The sequence below is a fragment of the Antennarius striatus genome, chromosome 21, assembly GCF_040054535.1.
Source record: "Antennarius striatus isolate MH-2024 chromosome 21, ASM4005453v1, whole genome shotgun sequence".
Classification (NCBI taxonomy): Eukaryota; Metazoa; Chordata; class Actinopteri; order Lophiiformes; family Antennariidae; genus Antennarius; species Antennarius striatus.
The window spans coordinates 9,199,013-9,216,611 of NC_090796.1; the positions used below are offsets into that span (position 1 = coordinate 9,199,013).

The following is a 17,599-nucleotide window of genomic DNA, read 5'->3' on the forward strand; positions in this document are numbered from 1 at the left end:
ATGCAGGCTGTAATATTCATTCATTCAACATTGCATGCATTGAATTTACCATTCTGAAGCCGCCATGTGCGACACCTGCAGCCCAATGACCTTCAAGGCCCAACAGAAACCCTCTCACTCTCTAGACTCTGAAATAAGATTTGGAAAGATCATCAACATAAATTTAAAAGAGAGTGAGTCGGAAATGAAGAAAGAAAAAGAGAGACGACCAAATTAAAAAAAACACATTTGAGAGGGAGAGAGAGAGAGAAGGGAAGAGAAAAAGAGAAAGACTGGGAAGGGAAGCTGATGAAAGTGAGTGTTGATTGTATTTCAATGAAGGAATGAAGAGTGAAGCGAGAGTGATAGAATGGGGGAATTGGGATAAAAACATGAGTGGAGGAGAGCAGAATCCTACTAATCAACGGGGGAGTCCGGGGCATTGGAGAGTGAGAGAATAATAAAAAAAGAGAGAAAGGGGGGGAGGTGTTCTCTGAGCATGAATGTAAGTGATTTAACCAAGGAGAGGTTGTCAGAGCTGATTTTAGCCCTACAGGCATTTTTGCATGCACAGCGGTGTGCTGCGCTCTTCCTTAACGGGACCCTAGTGGCGCTATGTTTACTGCGGCACCATCCAGAAGAGCTTTATCATTACAGTATTACCACAGCCCTGCCTGGCTCTCTGTCACCATGACAACCACTGCGTTAGCCTCTGCTTTCAGGCACCAAGGACAAGACTAAGCCAAATACTGCTTCTATAGCTGGCATAAAGGGCTGAATGTAAAGGAGCGAGATCATGATCGTTCAATCCAGCCAACTGCTCAATGAAAGATTAACCGAGGTTGAGGGTGAGCAACCCTGACAGGGACATTAAGACAAATAATATCTTATTAGCAGAGCTTTTTGTTCGATATGCACTGATGGTGACGTTTGATCAGCATTAGTATGACGAACAGCAGCCGAAAAGACAGACGGAAGTTTTTTCCAGAGGGCAAAGAAAATGGGTGACCACTTCTGCAGAGTCAGCAAAGATAAGAAGACATTGAAGGATGATCTGAAATCAGCACATGAACGAGGCATGAAAAATTAACATTTAAATGATGAGAATACAGTACCTTCTCCTTAAGGGCAACCGAAACAATGGTTTGGACTGAGATTGGGTGATTAATCTATTATCTTAGGTGAATGACTGAGGCCATCACTCAAAGACTTCTAAAGTATCCACTTAGCGTGCAGCGTGAGTATAACCTTGAGAGGCTTACAGGAATAGCCTTCACTTGTACCATCACCCTCATCATCATCACTGTTGTCATCATTGCTAACATATCCTGAGAAACTCTGCAGGATAACTGAAGGATTTGCAACTTTAGGGTGAGATTGTTTTTTAAAAAAAACCTACACCTAAGAGCAAAACACTCTTGAGCGAGACAAAGAGAACAACTACAGCGCCAGGAGAGAGAGAGAGAGAGAGAGAGAGAGAGAGAGAGAGAGAGAGAGAGAGAGAGAGAGAGAGAGAGAGAGAGAGAGAGAGAGAGAGAGAGAGAGAGAGAGTTCCCTTCAGGGACATAGCGTGTGATATGGACGAGCAAAACTGAGCAGACAGTCCGAGAGAAGGATGAACAGAGAGCCAGGGAGAGTGGGAGAGCTCTTCAGAGATGTCTTTCATTCTTTTTTCAGCATCACTTTTTTTTTTACATCCTGAATTATGAATTACTTTAGTTGCTTTCAGCCAATTATGACCCTCAACCTCCTTGCGTGAGCTGTGCTAGGATTATTACAGTTACAACATTCAGATGTTGATTTTACATCGTCCACTGAATGCAGTTAATAAAAAGTAAGGCATAGCATATCTACCTGCACCTGACATTGGTGGTGAAGATGAGCTTAAAATTATGCATCCATGGAAAATCAAAAAATAAGAATTTCAAAAATTCTAAGTACATAAAATAAAATACATGTAAATTATTTGAAAAAAAAATCAAAATGCTGAGAAGCTGATTGATTGTGAATGAACAAACATAAATGCCGATGGTTATAGCTCATGGTCATTATATGTCAGAAGATAAAAATGGACAATCACTGAGGCAAAAAATTATGACCAATAACAGTCACATCACACTATTGATTTTAAGGCAGCTATAAAACAATCTTTCCACACCAATAACGGATAAAGTGACAACTTGTATGTGAAACAGCTCTGGTTGTTGTGCTGAACAGACAGAGAATTATTTTCTGAGTTCTCGTATTTCATTTATCTAAAGACTAATGGTTTGCAATTATAAAAGATCAGATAAATGTTGAAGTTTGAGCAGCAATAAACAAATAACTGTTTGATATTTCACTTGTTAAACTATCAATTGATAAGGTTCTCCCCTCTCTTGGAACAACATGACAGAGATTTGATTGAAGTGGCTCCACCACTGCAAAATCAGCTTTCATAGCTTTGTGATCTAATGGCCCCTCAGCTTTTTTGAAACATTCCTATGAAATCTGATAACAGGCTGAACATGATATGAAAGGGGATATCAAATTCATTTCTTCTTTTTCCATCCCAGAGAAACTGCAGTCATGTTCTTCTGAAGGGAAATGCAGTCAACAAGGGTGGACAGTCAGGACGGCCAGGAGATTGCAAACCTCAGTGAAAGGGTCACCTAACTCGGGACACTGCGAGACATTGAAGGGCAGGAAAGGGCAGGTTTGGAAAAGGGGGGTAATGTCAGTTGCTGTTGTGAGGACAACATACTGTATGTTGCATGAACACATACATGCAAGACATACTTTCTACGTGAGTCCTATGTGAGAATAAGGCTCATCAAGCACATGAATGCAAGAGGGGGTTGGAAAGAGGTAGTGCTGAACTTACAGATATAATTAGCTTCTGCTCTGGGTAATCCGTGCATTCACTGTATTTTCTGAGCTAGAGATACTGACTCAGGTCAGTGCTGCTGGAAAATATGAAAATTTTGATCAAAAAACATATTTCGGTTCCAGATATTCCTCAAATGACTCTACTTCCTAACACTACAGTTCTATCTGCACACTCTCCCATACACACACACACACACACACACACACACACACACACACACACACACACACACACACACACACACACACACACACACACACACACACAAACGACTCTAAAGAAACACGTCACAATGTCAAATCAGCTCTGCAGCATTCAGGTTTCCTCTATTCCACCTCACTGCAGTCTTCTCACACATTTCTGGAGACAAACACTGCATGGAGGTGAGTGAACTACACACACGTCCGTTCTCTCTTCTGTGCTGTATTCACTCCAGATTGCTGCAGCATACTATGTGCATTTGTCCTTGTGACGCAGCCCCCTTTTTTCAGCCAATCTTCCTTTTTCTTCCCTTCCTCTCCCCTTCCCCCATCAATCCTCTCCGGTCCAGCTTGCATTGTTCGAGATACGTAAAAGCAAGTTTGGTCAAACCGTCCCTATTTTAAAAGCTGCTATGAACGACAGTCTCTACATCTCCTCCTCTTTACTAAAACGCCTTCTGTCCTTTATCCCGTCTTTGTCCCCTGTGTTTCAGTAACCGTACTGTACCTCATTGCTGCATAATAAAGAGATAATGAAATGTCACAAGACTAGATATATCCCACTGTCAGCCTTCCTCGGTCAAGTTGCTCATAATGTAAAATGAAATAGTAGAATCCTGACATCTCGACAAACTTACACAGGACATTTTGATGAATTTGCATCTAAATCCAGTCTTGAATGTGACTCTTAGACACGCCGCTGCCACTTGGACAGCAGGGACGATCACAATGAAGCAGATGGTCACACAGGAATGATGCCCTCTAATGTCAATTTCCAAGGAAATGAGCAGGGATTCAGCTTGAAGGTTTAAATGCCGAAGGCTAACAACGTGGTGCCGACCACACACACAAAATTGTTAGACAATCGTTTTAATGACAACATCGTAACCACCCCCAGGTTTCAATGTGTATGATTTGATTAGTGCTGTTATTGTAAAATCACTGATGTAATTTAGAATAATTAACTCATTTTGTGATAGCAAATTCAGTATTTTTGTTTAATTATTTGGTTTGAAAAAAAATTTTTTTTGAAAAAACAGTTAATCAAGAAACTCACAGGAATAATGCAAAAAATTATGTAATTAAACAATAAGTTGACGGAAAGGAAAGCTGTTCAACTAGCTTTACATTTTACAATGTTTAAGTTTTAGTAAGTCATTCTCACGTTTTAAAATGGAGCAATCTGAAGGAGTCAGGAACCAGATTTTCAAAATGTTCTGGCACTGAGATAAAAAAACATATATAAAAAAAATAAATGTTTCTGAATGCAAGTTGGATGGAGCAAGCTATCAGAAGGTGTCCCACTGACTCTGATAACTCTGTTTTCTGACTACAGGTATTTATTCCCCGAAAAATAGAGATAGTTAATAAAAAGAATGAAAAATAAATAAATGTAAAACAAAAACTTAATTGATTTTCAACACTCCAACGTTTGACTGATGGAAAAGCTTGTTTATGATGTCACCTGTCAACTTAATAACCTTCAGTAAGTTTATGTCTTTGTTAAACACATGTATTCGTGACTTCCATGTGTGAAAGTGAGCCTAAGGGTTATATTTGGAGGTGTGTCAAATAAAGTGACCTATCAGAACGCTGTAAGAGTGTAACATTTGAAAAATGCTTTATGGGCAGATACACTTACAGAGTAGAGGCCAGGGTGTAAAGGTGAGTGCAATGAAAGTGATTTATGTGCATGCAGGTGTTTGAGGGGGTGAAATGTAAGATGCATGTTGTACTGGAAGTGGGTGATGTGTTCCCAAACCACATTAAGTCTTTAGTTTCATCATGTGCTGGATATTGCTCATGAATAATTGACTATCTTGATGCAGTGAAAGGAGTTTTGATTCAGCACGCAATTTCAACAGCCTTTTCCCTGTCAGTATTTACACACAGCGCACTTGTTTGTTGACATGTGCTTATGCGAGTGGCGGTCTGTGTGGTAGTACACAATGCACTGCTCTCAAGTGATTTGACAAGATTTGCCCCATTTAGAGAATTCAGACTCCCACCATTGTAATCGGCTCTGGCACCATGCAAGCTGTCAACCATGCCAATGTCCTGAATCATTTCAACCCTAGAGCATTTGAGCAAAACGTCTAGGATTTACCACAAGGTCCAACTAACTTACTGTTCAAATGCTGATTCAGCAACAGAGGATGACAAACATCTGTTGTTGTGAAGAAGAAAGGTAGTTTGCATGATAGGGAAACTCTTTTTTTCGCAAACTCATTTCATGTTAAATACTATAAATTGTCTGAAATGTGATGCAAGCCTCAAAGCAATATAGAAAGAGAAAATCCAGTTTCCAGTTACATGTTCAGTTCATTGTGAAGAGTGAAGCTGACACCTTTCTCATGACTATATAGAGCTAGAGCCACCAGGAGGTTGGCTGAGTTTAGCTGCATACAGCTATCCTAGTTCTCCCAGCACATCGAAAGCACAGAAAATGATGTTATATAATTTTCATAAACTGCTGTGGCAAAAATTATATTGTTTGAGTTTTTAAGTTACTTAACTTGCTCTTACATTTAAAGTTACTTGTTACATCCCGCTTCAAAGTCGTGATGTATTGTTATTGTCAGTGTGTTCGTCTGTCCGTCCGTTTGTCCGTCAGTCCACCAAATATCTTCGCAACTGTTGCAGATAGAAAGATGAAACAAAAAGCACATTACTCAGGCGGCAAAGAGGATGAAAATGAGATCATGGCCTTGACCTTGAGAAAATTAGGTCAAGGTCAAATTTCAACTTTTGTACACTCAGGAACCGGATAAGATAGAGAGACGAGGGAGAAGACCAGTGTGAGTAAGACCATAGATCAAAGCTAGTGCTTTGATCTATGACAGTAGGTCAAAGCACTAGCTTTGATCTTTGACATATGCAAGTAGGTCAGGGTAAAATGTTGAATTTAGGAATTTCGCGGGGTGTTGCAGTCTGTGATTGCATTGGTTCTAGTTTTTCCTTGTGCTTTCTTTGAGATGATTGAAGCTAACTGACCTTTCTGTTGATAATCTTATCAAACTTAAACAAGAAACAAAATTTCTGTCTTTACTACAAAAAAAATTAAACGGTGAACTTACCGGTGGAAAATTCTCAGCCATGACAGCAAGAAAGAACCACCTGGGAAACCTAAACTAATTCCTGCATAGAAACTATCCCTCATATAGAGATACAATTAAACACTGCTGGTTTTGCTGCACTGAAGCCCACCCCCTCTTTTTCAATACACGCCTCTGTTCCTGTCGAAGGAAATCAAGCATCAATCCAGTAAAGCATCACCGATTGAAAGCGCTCAAGTTACAAAGCAGGAAACAGAAGAGCTCTGACTTCCGGAGATGTGACCACAACATGAGATGGTCTACAGTTCCACTTTTTGAAATATGAAGAGAAAACACTCACCAATTGCAGATAGGAAAGTCAGGTTGAGTAATTATCACACCCCTGCTAGCATCTACTGCTGACAAAGGGTTTAGTCAAGTAAAAGTTGTGAGTAGATTAGAATAACTGTCCATCCTTCTTCTAATGTTCAAGGTAGAAGAAGGCTGGTTACAACCATTGCCTGTGTGTCCAACAATCATACAAGTACACAGGCGTGTGCTCTCACTAGTTATGGAGGAACAGATTTACCACCAACAAATGAAATGAAGGCCTCTTTTTTCCTATCTGCTATTTTCAGATGCAGCCCACAAGGACAGTAACAAGAATGGAAGTGGGAAATACGCCTTAGAGCGGGATAGGGACTTTGAATAGGGTGCCAAACCCTACTGTTGAAAGTCATTCAACGCACTGAAGACCTTTCAGTTCACAAAAGCACAATCTGTACACCAAACACTGAGAAATCATCTTCATTTCAGATCAGTGCTAACACAGTAGGGCGAAAGATTTGTGAGTAAAAGTCTGTCAGCTTGGGATACAGATGCAAGCTCAGCCAATACTTTTCCCTGTGTCATAGTTATAATATTAATAACAAGAATTTATGAAGAAAAATATATAAAATGATAATAATGATAAACTAAGTTGAATTCAAGTGAATGATGTAAGGCAGAATGTAGATTTTGCTGAGATTTGCACAGCAGCTCGTTTTAAACTCAGACTAGACTCAGACACTGTTGTTTGTGGGATTATACGTATAACTTTGGGGCAAAGAAACTAGTACAAAATATCTCACAAGATTATTTGAAATCAGGATTGACCCACTTTGAAACAAGTAGATGATGACCAAACTACTCTGTACAAAGTCTTTGTCCCTAAAACTTTGATGCAATGTCCCTGACAGAAATGATAGTGTCACCTGAGCCCTGCTGTAGGCGATGCTATTTTCCACCCAACACCACATTTATATATACACTCCAACTCTATCAGTACATTGTTTAATTTTCTGTCCACGACAGTGATTTTCTACCCAGAGACAACCTGTTTTGAGCCTGACTAGTACAGTAGCAGATCATATTTGTGCTTATCACAGCATTGTCTTCTCCACCATTGGACACTGTGGAAAAGAAAAGCATACAATGAACCACAAGATATAACCTTCAGGGAGAGGGATGCTCTGGACGAGGCATTGCTCCACCAAAAACTAATCAAATACAGGCACGGAAAGTCCAATGCGGATGGGGCAAAGGGGCATCTTGTACACACTGAGCTACAAATGGGTCTTGTCAGGAGAATGCTGACAAAGACAACTGTGCATTTCTATTTCAAAGCAGTGACCAAAATACAGCTACAATTGTGGGACGAGGGAATTACAGTATAAAACAACATCCAAAAAATCAGCAGTGGATTTCCTATTTTTCAAAGAGGAATTTCCTTGTTTTATAATCTGCATGTCACATTTTTATTAAATAACTACCACTGGCAAGGTTGTTTTGTTTTCAGACTTTATTGTATTGATGGGTTCTTTGCTTGATTGTTTGGCTGATTACTTGCTTTGTGGGCAGTTGCTTGGTGGGTTGGCTATGTGGTTTGATCATGCAAAATTCTCATGGACAGGTTTCCGCAATTTCATATTTTGGAAGAAGAATTGGGATTGGACCAGTACATAATGCTTCAGGTTTTAGAGATTATCTGGATAAAGGAAAGGATCTAGGAATTATTTGCACATTTTGTAAAATACAATAATTTCATTGTATCTTAGAGAAGGAAGACAATTCTACAGGCAATTGCTCCAATGGCTCACACCAAAACCCTGAGATGGATAAAAAGCTAATTTGTCTAGACTTTCCACATCTAAAACAATTTTTTTCCTTGGCAATCTGTGTAAGTTTCACTAGGCATATTCAATACTGTTGAAACCTTTAATATTTCTTCCTGAGACAGTGTCACTTCATTTTTCAAAAGGATTTCTTATCCTAAGGGCAATTTTTGTTACTATCTTCAAATAATATCTACAGTATTCTAGTGTAAATATTCACTCTACTGAAAGACAAGTAATAACGATTTAAATTACCTTAAGTTCAATAATAAAACACTGGAAAAATAACAATAAAAGTTCATCAATCCTACTGGGCTCTGAGTTATTAAGTTAAAATAACTGTGATGAAGCAGACTGGAATTTAAATGAAAAAAATTAAGAGGTAAAATAGACAGGAACACATCTGTAAAAGAATAGATTTGTGTCATCATGAAGCTACACCACAAGATCTATGTCAACCAGGAACAGATCAATAAAGAAATCAGATGGAAATCATACAGTACAACACCTCATCAAACAAAAATATATACATCCATAAATTTTGACAACAGCTGAAAAGTTGCATTACCATCCAACAGCCTATAAGCATTCAGAAATAGAAAAGAAAAATGACTTTAAAACAGGCAAAAAGAGAAGATAATCAATTGATTATCAATCATTAGAGAAGCAGGAGGGCCAGGGTGGAAGATTGGAAGACTTGAGTCTCCACAGCTAATCGAGGATGCAAAAACAAGGGTCCCCACCCCCACCATGCATTTTTTTTCTGTCCCCTCCTCCCTCTTTCAAAACCTGTCTTCGTCCTCTCCTTTCTCCTTCCTTGTCCCCCACCAGCTCTCCTTTTCCTTCTGTTTCTTGCAACAAACTCACCCCTTCTCTATTTCTCTGACTACATCTATTCCTCACCCCCCCACACATATACACACACCAGCTCTCTCCTCGTCCTCCACTGCTCCCCCCTCCTCTCTCCCTTGTCTACTGCAGCAGAAAATCCAGCACAGACATCAGCATGTGTGTGTTTTTACATGTGTGTGCCACTACGGTAGATCCACAAGCAAGACACACACAATCATGAGTTAAGGAAAAGGGGGATTTAAAAAAAATTATCAAATAAGGATCCTCGTGTGTGTGTGTGTGTGTGTGTGTGTGTGTGTGTGTGTGTGTGTGTGTGTGTGTGTGTGTGTGTGTGTGTGTGTGTGTGTGTGTGTGTGTGTGTGTGTGTGTGACCAAAACATTGATTGCTGATGCATTACATCACAGCCATGCAAACACAACCCCCTTAAATCATTAGAGTAATGTCTCTCCTCCGGTCTCCCTTTATTTCCTCTCATCTCCCTCTTCCTCTCTGAGTCTCTCTCTCATCTGTCTCATTGTATTTCAACATCAGCATCTCATTTTTTTCTGTCCTAGCTTCTCTCCATTTATCCGTCTTTTCTCCTCACATATAATTTGCATCTCTCAGGACCAGTGGGCCAAATGGTTCTGCCACACTGGGTCCTGTCACATACTTTTAGAAAGAAAAAGGCTGGGGAAAAAATCAGTAATCTGGGTCACCACAATGTTTGACGTATCGCACTGGCAAGTTAGACCTACAGAAAGAAATGGGGCTCTGTTCACATACAAATGGAGGCAATGTTGCACAACCACTGAAATGGATCTCACTATCTCCTCTGTACCCTATCGTGGCATCACATAGCACCACTGCAGCCATTACACTTAATGAATGTTAGTTCTTGCATTATTCATGAGATCATGTCCTATGCAATCAGTACGTGTGGTGTAAAACTACATCATATAATACACAACAGTCTAGCATCTGGGCAGCAGGTACAGTGCCTTGAATTCAAAGCACAGTGAAGCTGCAGATGCTGCCCTCTCTTTATAATTCAGAACCAAATCCTTTTTTTTCTTTTTTTTTCACAATCCAAACATTGATGCTATCTCTCTCTTCTGCAATATTTGGACATTCTGCAAAAAGATGTCCAAGTATGTGCCGCTCTATTTCATGGGGCAAGAGTAGACAGAGGGGTGTAAAAAAATCAATCCAACTGGGATGAGAGTGACAGTTAGAGAAGTACTTCCTGCCTGATCCCCGGTCGACAGAGATGGCTCAGGTGGCCAAAACCTGCATCTGTCCATCACAGACCAAAACACTTTCTTCTTCCAAGGTGAAACCAAAGCTGTGTATAGATCATTACCTGGTGCCAGCACAGGTTTGTAAGTGTATCAGTGTTCAGCTATTGTCTACATCTGCTATTATATATAAAGTGTATATATCCTTAACATTATTATATTAAAACATATTGTGGTCTATGTTTTTCACAGACATCCACCTATCTTTGTTCTGCTGCCGCGAACCGGCCACTGCAGGTGTCTGCTGACTGTCTGGTTTTACATGGGCAACTATAAGATAACAGTACATGCATCCACAGAATCCATGGGTCCATATACACTTTCAGAACAGTGAGATATAGAAGTGTACATGGGGTACAAGACAAACATGATCAAACTCAAATTTACAGACAACACAAATCAAAGCATCTGAGATCAAGCAGCTGAAGTTGTCTGTACCTGGTGCGTAACAAGAAAATCACCACAAGCCCACAACCAAGAGTATTTGTTACTCTACTTGTAATACGGTTTTTGTATGATCAAAAACCGTATGACTACTTTTTAAGATATAAATGATTAACTATTTACATGTTAACGCATTCCGGTAAAGCAGAAAGTAATGCGTAACAGCCAAGAACACTGTGCGTAAAAGCTATGTAGCAGTCAACTGGGACAGCAGGGACTGGCGAAGAAACAGCACCGCAGACTGAAGTGCTACCTGGGGAAAATAATGGGGAAAGACATGCACCCGAATGCTGATGATTCGGTGGCTTTAAGCGTCCTCATTGCGGCGCTACAGTAAATAATTCGAACATGAAATACGGCGCGTTGATGTGAATCGTAAACGGACAAATGCGACTTAATGAAGGCGTTTGAATGCAGAAAGCGCAGCGGATGCTGCGTCTGAAGGCAGTCGCGTATTAAAGCTGCTCAAGAAGCAGAATACTGCGATAGGAATTATGATCGCAATAAAACGGCATTCAGTGTGAATCCAGCTCATCTACAACATGCTATATATCAGATGCTATATATATAAGATGGAGGTGATGTGTTTGACACAGATCTTGGTAGTAATTTAAACTAGTACCCTTTTACCAATACCATATAGCTGCCATACCTTTTTCCATATCGCCTATGCTACCAGCATTAATTATTCACTATCAGCAATTCTATATCCTGGTACTTAAAATAAGATCTACACGGAACAACAGTCAGTGGTCTGCAGGTAATTATGAAGAACTTGTTTATCAGCAATGCAATGTAGACGGGACATTAAAGAAAAGTTTTTAAAACTTGTGAATAAACCAGGAATGACACCAAATAAGGAACAAAACAGAAAATCGGTCCCTCCAGACCAGAAGAGACGCGGGTAACTCACCCGTGCGTATTTGGAGGAATACGGGTCTTCAAAGAGTGCCCAAATTTTGGGTTGCCAGGTTTTCCACCAGCCAGCCTTCCTCGCGTCCTCCTGCATACATAATCGTTTCAAGTCCCCATCCGCACCGCCAAGCGCAGGGTCGTCGTCCGGTGCGTCCGGTTCTGGTGTCTCAAAGCTGTCCAGCGCCTCCTCCGCATCCCGGTGCTGCCGGTAATTCATCCAGCAACATGCCTCCACGTCCGTCTCGTCAATGCCCCAAAAGGCCAGCTCTTCTTCGAACAGGGGGCCGCACACATCGTTGGGACAGTGTAACTTCCCAGTGCGGTAATAGTTGAGGATGAAGGAAAACACTGACGGGTGGCGGTCGAAGAAGAACTCATCCAATTTGGGATCATAGTCGAAGTTACTGAACGCGTCGGGCTCGGTGAGCCACGATAAGCGGGTACCGGGCAACGTTTTCAGGGTGCTCCGGTAAGTCTCATGCCGCACCCCCCCGCAGTTTATCACGATTTTCTCGCTTTCCGACGGACAAGTCATGTCTGCGCTGTAACATGCTTTGTTGGACGACTTGTTCCCACCCTTGCGCCCTTTGAAAGAGGATACACACACCGAACTGAGCATAGAGGACCGAGGGGGAGGGAGAGGATGAGAGAAACCAAAGGGAGGAGGAAGGAGGAGTCTGAGGAGTCTGCGGGGAGAGAAAAAGGGGTAGAAATTTTAGTAGAGGGGAGACATACATGTGGATTATCAACATTGCAATAAAAATGAAAAGCCTGGCACTAATGCGCGCCAAAGGCTGCTGTGTGCTGTTATTCTCTGGATAATTAGATGATAAAAGGGCACAAAATGACCTTATGCAGGTATGCAGGTGCGATGGGTGTCTGGAGTGTGTGTGTGTGTGTGGGGGGGGGGGTCTGCCATGGAATGCAAAGTTGTTTTCAACAAGCAACAGATGCATCAAACTTATTAGTGCATCATGAGAAAACAAGCGGCTTTCAGGACATTCATGAGTCAGCATCCTCATGGGTTCATTTGTTGATAGTGATCAAACTGTTGTGATGCGATCGGTGGGGGTGGGGGTGGGTTTGGATGCTGTTGGTATCCCTCTGTTCCCTTTCCTGCGGTATTCACTCTCCTGATGCTGATGGCATAACCGGGTTTAACTTTTCACTGCATTCAGTAGTGTCTAAGGAGGAAGGAGTGACAGAAATATGGGAGAGAAACAGGGGATTGGTCTCATTGCTTCTTTTGCCCCCTTTGCCTCTCTGACGTAAGGTGGCGCAGCCCCGTGTGCTTGTGCGTGAATGCGTGTTAATTGCCTCCCGAGAGTGCGGTGTCCGTACTAATGTTAGATCTCCTCAATCAGCCTGTGTCCGTGCTTCACACACTGCTGCAGCCCCCTCCGACCGCACTCGTACGATTCACAATTATATCAATGCACCCCCCCCCCCTCCCTTTCTTCTACACATGCAGCATGCGCGTGTAAAGGCATGTGGAGGGTGAAGGAGGAGGATGAGGAGGAGTTTTTTTTTATACTATGGGTAAAACAGGGGTGATTAAAAAAAAAGTGAATGCAGCATAGTGAACAGCTTTATAGTGTAATGGTGTGTCTTCCATGTTAATGGAGAAGGAGGGTCGAAGATGTAGTGTATGGGGGAGGAGGAAGAGCATTGAAAAGGAGAGTGCACTATAAAAGTGAATGAATTCTGCTGCAGTAAAAACCCAGGGTTATTTGCTCTCTCTCCTCCCAGCGAGGTCAGATGTTTCACCTGCAGCCTCCGAGGGGCTCACGGCGCGTCAACAGAGACGCACGCTCACAGCTAAAAAGATCAATTAATAAGTAAAAATAAAATACATGCATACACACATCGTATTTGTTAACCTTTTTTTTTCTATTCAAAGTAATGCACCACTATCCCCCACCTCCTCTCCTCTGCTGAGCGCTCACCAGCCCTCCCCCATTCCCCCTCTCTCTCTCCCTCTCCCTCTCTCTCTCTCTCTCTCTCTCTCTCTCTCTCTCTCTCTCTCTCTCTCTCTCTCTCTCTCTCTCTCTCTCTCTCTCTCTCTCTCTCTCTCTCTCACACACACACACACACACACACAAACACACACACACACACACATAGCACACGCACATGCTTTCTCTCTCGTTGGCTCTCATATTCCGCATAAAGGAATCACATTTCATTGAAGGAGGAGAATATTAGGGCTTCATTTCTTCCTCCTCTTCCTCCTCACAACACGGTTTCATTCCGATCCGATGCCCCCTCCCCCCACCCCCCAGCTCCCTTCCTCTGCACCTTCCCCACTCCATACAACTCAGACACATCTTCCGCTTCTCCTCTCATCTCTTTCGCTTTTCCCCATCTTCCTGTCCCATTCTTCCCATCCCAGAATAACGTTCCCTCTCTCTCTCTCTCCTCAGACTTTTAATTTACTTTGAAATCCACTTGTTATAAGTGTTTTAATCTGTGTGTAACAATTTAACAATTTGCCTTGCACTTAATTTGAAGAAACAACTTTTTGTTCGTGGAGCAGTTTGCACTCTCGTGTCTTTCTCCTCACATCTAACATTTACATTTAGATTCTTCATTTTCAGATTTCAGTTAAATTTTTTTCTTTTCTTTTTTTCTTTTGGTTTGAAATTTCATTTTTGAAGATCCTGGAAACAAGACTTAACAACACACAGGTAAGATCTATTAAGCAAGGCTTATGCATGGGAATGCAGTCAGAGATTGTAAACATTAAGTCACAAATTCCTTACACAGTTAACAAAACTGGAATGTATGCTGCAGAGGCTTGTCTCCAAGCTTTTGCAACATTTTGCTGCAGCAGCATTAAATCTGTTTGCTTGATGTAAAAAAAAATCCTGCACTAGTTTCAGCGTTTTGATACACCAGCCTGCCAAATTACTTAATTCTGCATTCATACAATAAAAAACTCTAATTTGGTTATAACTTGCAGTAAAACTTAAAATGACAGAATTTGGAAATGAGGTCAGGAGTGTAAAAAAACATCTTTGTGTACAGTCTGCTCTGTCCTGCGGGGCTTCTCAGCGCGGACCGCTCATGTTGTGGGATGGATTATATTTCAGCACCACGGACAGTGGCATTCTCTCCCTCCCTCTGTGGGACAAACTCTCTCTACCAGGATGCTAAAACTTCCCAGAAGCAGCTCATAGGCTCACGCTAAGAAAACTTTTATCCCACAGATGACTTCTTTTTTTGGGTCTCACTTTGTAATTCTGCTTCTGACTTCTACTTCATAGAAAAGTGTGCCTTATTGGTGAACTGCTGAATATTTTATACACAGACAGCCACAAGTCGGTAACTGTGGTTGAGTGCCTTTTTGTTCCCTCTGACCTCTGTGGTGAGTTCATTGATTTTTAAAAAAAATATTTTAATAAAGCAGTACATCGAAATTGGAGAGTGATTATCTGCTTTTCCCACCTTTCTTTGAAACTGTTATCACTATTATGCTTTTAAAGGTTGAGGGGAAAGTAGTAGATCTCTGGACTTATTGACTTCAGGGCATGTGATATTTTTGCATTTAAAAGGAGGGTGTTAAACACATTTTTTAAGATGATATTTTTTATATGGGCAGGGGGGGGGTCGAGGAGCATGAGGAAGAGAGAACTGGAGCCACAGAAGCTCCATGAAGAGATTGCAGAGGTGAGAAGGAAGGTGGGATAGTTGGATGCAGACAAAAGAAGGAAATAAGTGAGTAGAAAACTGAAGAATGGGGGGGGGGGAGTGTGGAGGAGAAACCATCACACCACCTCCTCTCTCTCTCTCTCTGCTGCATCATTTCCTGCGTTGGCCACCATGTCCTGCGCCACCCTGCTACTACTACCTACCATTACACACACACACACACACGCACACACACAAACGCAAACTCACACAATCAAAAGGGGGAAGAAGAAAGCAAGGAGAGAGGGAGGAAACCACATACACACTACACATGCATGCACAGATGCACACACACACACACACACACACACACACACACACAATTACACACTTACCTGGTTGCAACAAGAAGCTAAGAAATGAGGCTTAATCATTATGAGTCTTTAAAGCGATATAATTTCTGCAGTGGTCTGATGGGGAGGATGGGGCTGAGAGAGAGAAAACACGTGCACACTGCTTGTGCATGAAGGCTGCACTGACGCTAATATATATTAGCAGAAACACTGCAGCAAAAGGGGGGAGGGAGCACAGGATTATGGGATGCATTGACTGTGAGGTACCAGCAGCAGTAACCGGGGGGAGGGGAGAAGAGTGCACACTTGAGAGAGAGGGAGAGAGGGGGGGGGGGAGAAGGGAAGGGAGGAATTTGGAGTGCTGACTATGCGGAACAGACCCAGCAGTTGGCAGAAAAAGCAAAAACCTTTACCAAACACAGAGGGGAAGAGAGAGAGATAGGGAGACAGCGCCGAGATGGAGAAGGTGAAGGAGGCGAGTGGGGTTTGGTGGAGCGAGAGGAGAAAGTGAAATGCTAGGAGAAATAAAACAGAGATGGGGGGGGGGTAAAAATGGTCTCCAATACCGATAACAGGAATGGAAATGAAGGTGATGAAGAAACGAGGAGAGGAATGTAAACAAGAAAAGGGGTAAAAATGAGCAGCGTGTCGTGTGTGTGTGTGTGTGTGTGTGTGTGTGTGTGTGTGTGTGTGTGTGTGTGCTAGAGAGAGAGAAGGAGCACAAATTATAAATGGGTTTCTAGCGTGCAGCCATCTTTCCCCACCTGCTACCTCATCAAAAGATGTAACCAAAAGGCTTCATGCTGTTCCAACAATATCGGCTCCCTCCCTCCTAACCCCCTCATCTCTTCCTTATCCTCCTCTCCTGTCATGCACTCCCCAGTGCTGAGGAGACCTCATGAGGAGTGAGAAGGGTACTGCAGCACCGTAAAACCTCAGTGGTCACCTCCCCTTTTAGTGCGGTGTCACACCACAGTGTCCCCCCCACCCACCTCCGATTCTCACTGCACCTCATGGTGCGACTCTGCAAGGAGTGATGGACCAAGGTAAGGCACCTGCGAGTGTGAGCACAGCATAGCTCTGAGAGGCAAATGAGTAGAAACCAAATCATTAATTTTATGAATGGATGGAGAAAAAGGAGGGTGAGGCCACACAATGACCCAGTGGCTCAGAGGCAGCTAATGTACACTGAAGAGGAAAACAAAGTTTTTCTCATCATAATAAAACTCACCAGCAGCCAATTCCCAAAAGCTTGAACTAAATAGCCAATCAATTAAGCAAGCAGAGAGGATATCAACAAGCGGCAGCTCCTCTACTCATCAAAACCAGTGAGGAGACCTCCAGGGCGCGACCAATCCACACACACTGCAGCAATAACACCACTCTGGGGGTCTCGAGGCTTGTGCTTATTGGTCAATGCCCCCGGATGATGCTGTCGTCTTACCATCTAGAATACTTTTTCATGAGAAGAAAAAACACTTGTGCACTCCCAGTTTTTAGCTGGCTAGAGATGATTAAAATATAAGGCCATGTTCAGGAATAGACCAACAGAGATGAAGTCTGTTATAGAGCTCTGAAGCAAGTGTCCATTACTACGATCCTTCCTGCCCATAGGAGAATAAATGTTGGGATTATTTTTGTATGGATATGCCCGCTGGTTGAGGCTTCATGTAGGGTGAAACAAGTAATGGAAGAAGAGGGAGTGCAGCTTTCTTTAAGTAGCTGTGATTGGTATCGCTGAGGTCAGAAAATCCTTAAACACCACTGAGTGCCAGGGAAAAAGCTGTGGGATAGTGTATCATGTCTGGAAGGAACTCTATTTTTGGACCTGGATGAATTTGAGCTAAAATCCCTCAATATCCAGATTTAAATTCTGGCTCTTTAAAAAATA

General features: G+C 42.1%; 1 protein-coding gene across 3 annotated transcripts in view; it reads right to left on the reverse strand.

Moving 5' to 3' along the window:
* The window catches only part of LOC137588882 (voltage-gated potassium channel KCNC1-like), a 48,057-nt gene that overhangs the window by 28,370 nt on the left and 2,088 nt on the right, over positions 1 to 17,599 (reverse strand). For 2 of the 3 annotated variants that reach the window (XM_068306196.1, XM_068306195.1), the window contains exon 2: positions 11,724 to 12,411. In XM_068306196.1, the coding sequence (XP_068162297.1) occupies positions 11,724 to 12,344 (621 nt within the window). In that variant the 5' untranslated portion in view covers positions 12,345 to 12,411. Of the gene's footprint in view, positions 1 to 6,125; positions 6,256 to 11,723; positions 12,412 to 17,599 lie in introns of those variants that run through there. The other variant, XM_068306197.1, reaches the window with a different exon arrangement.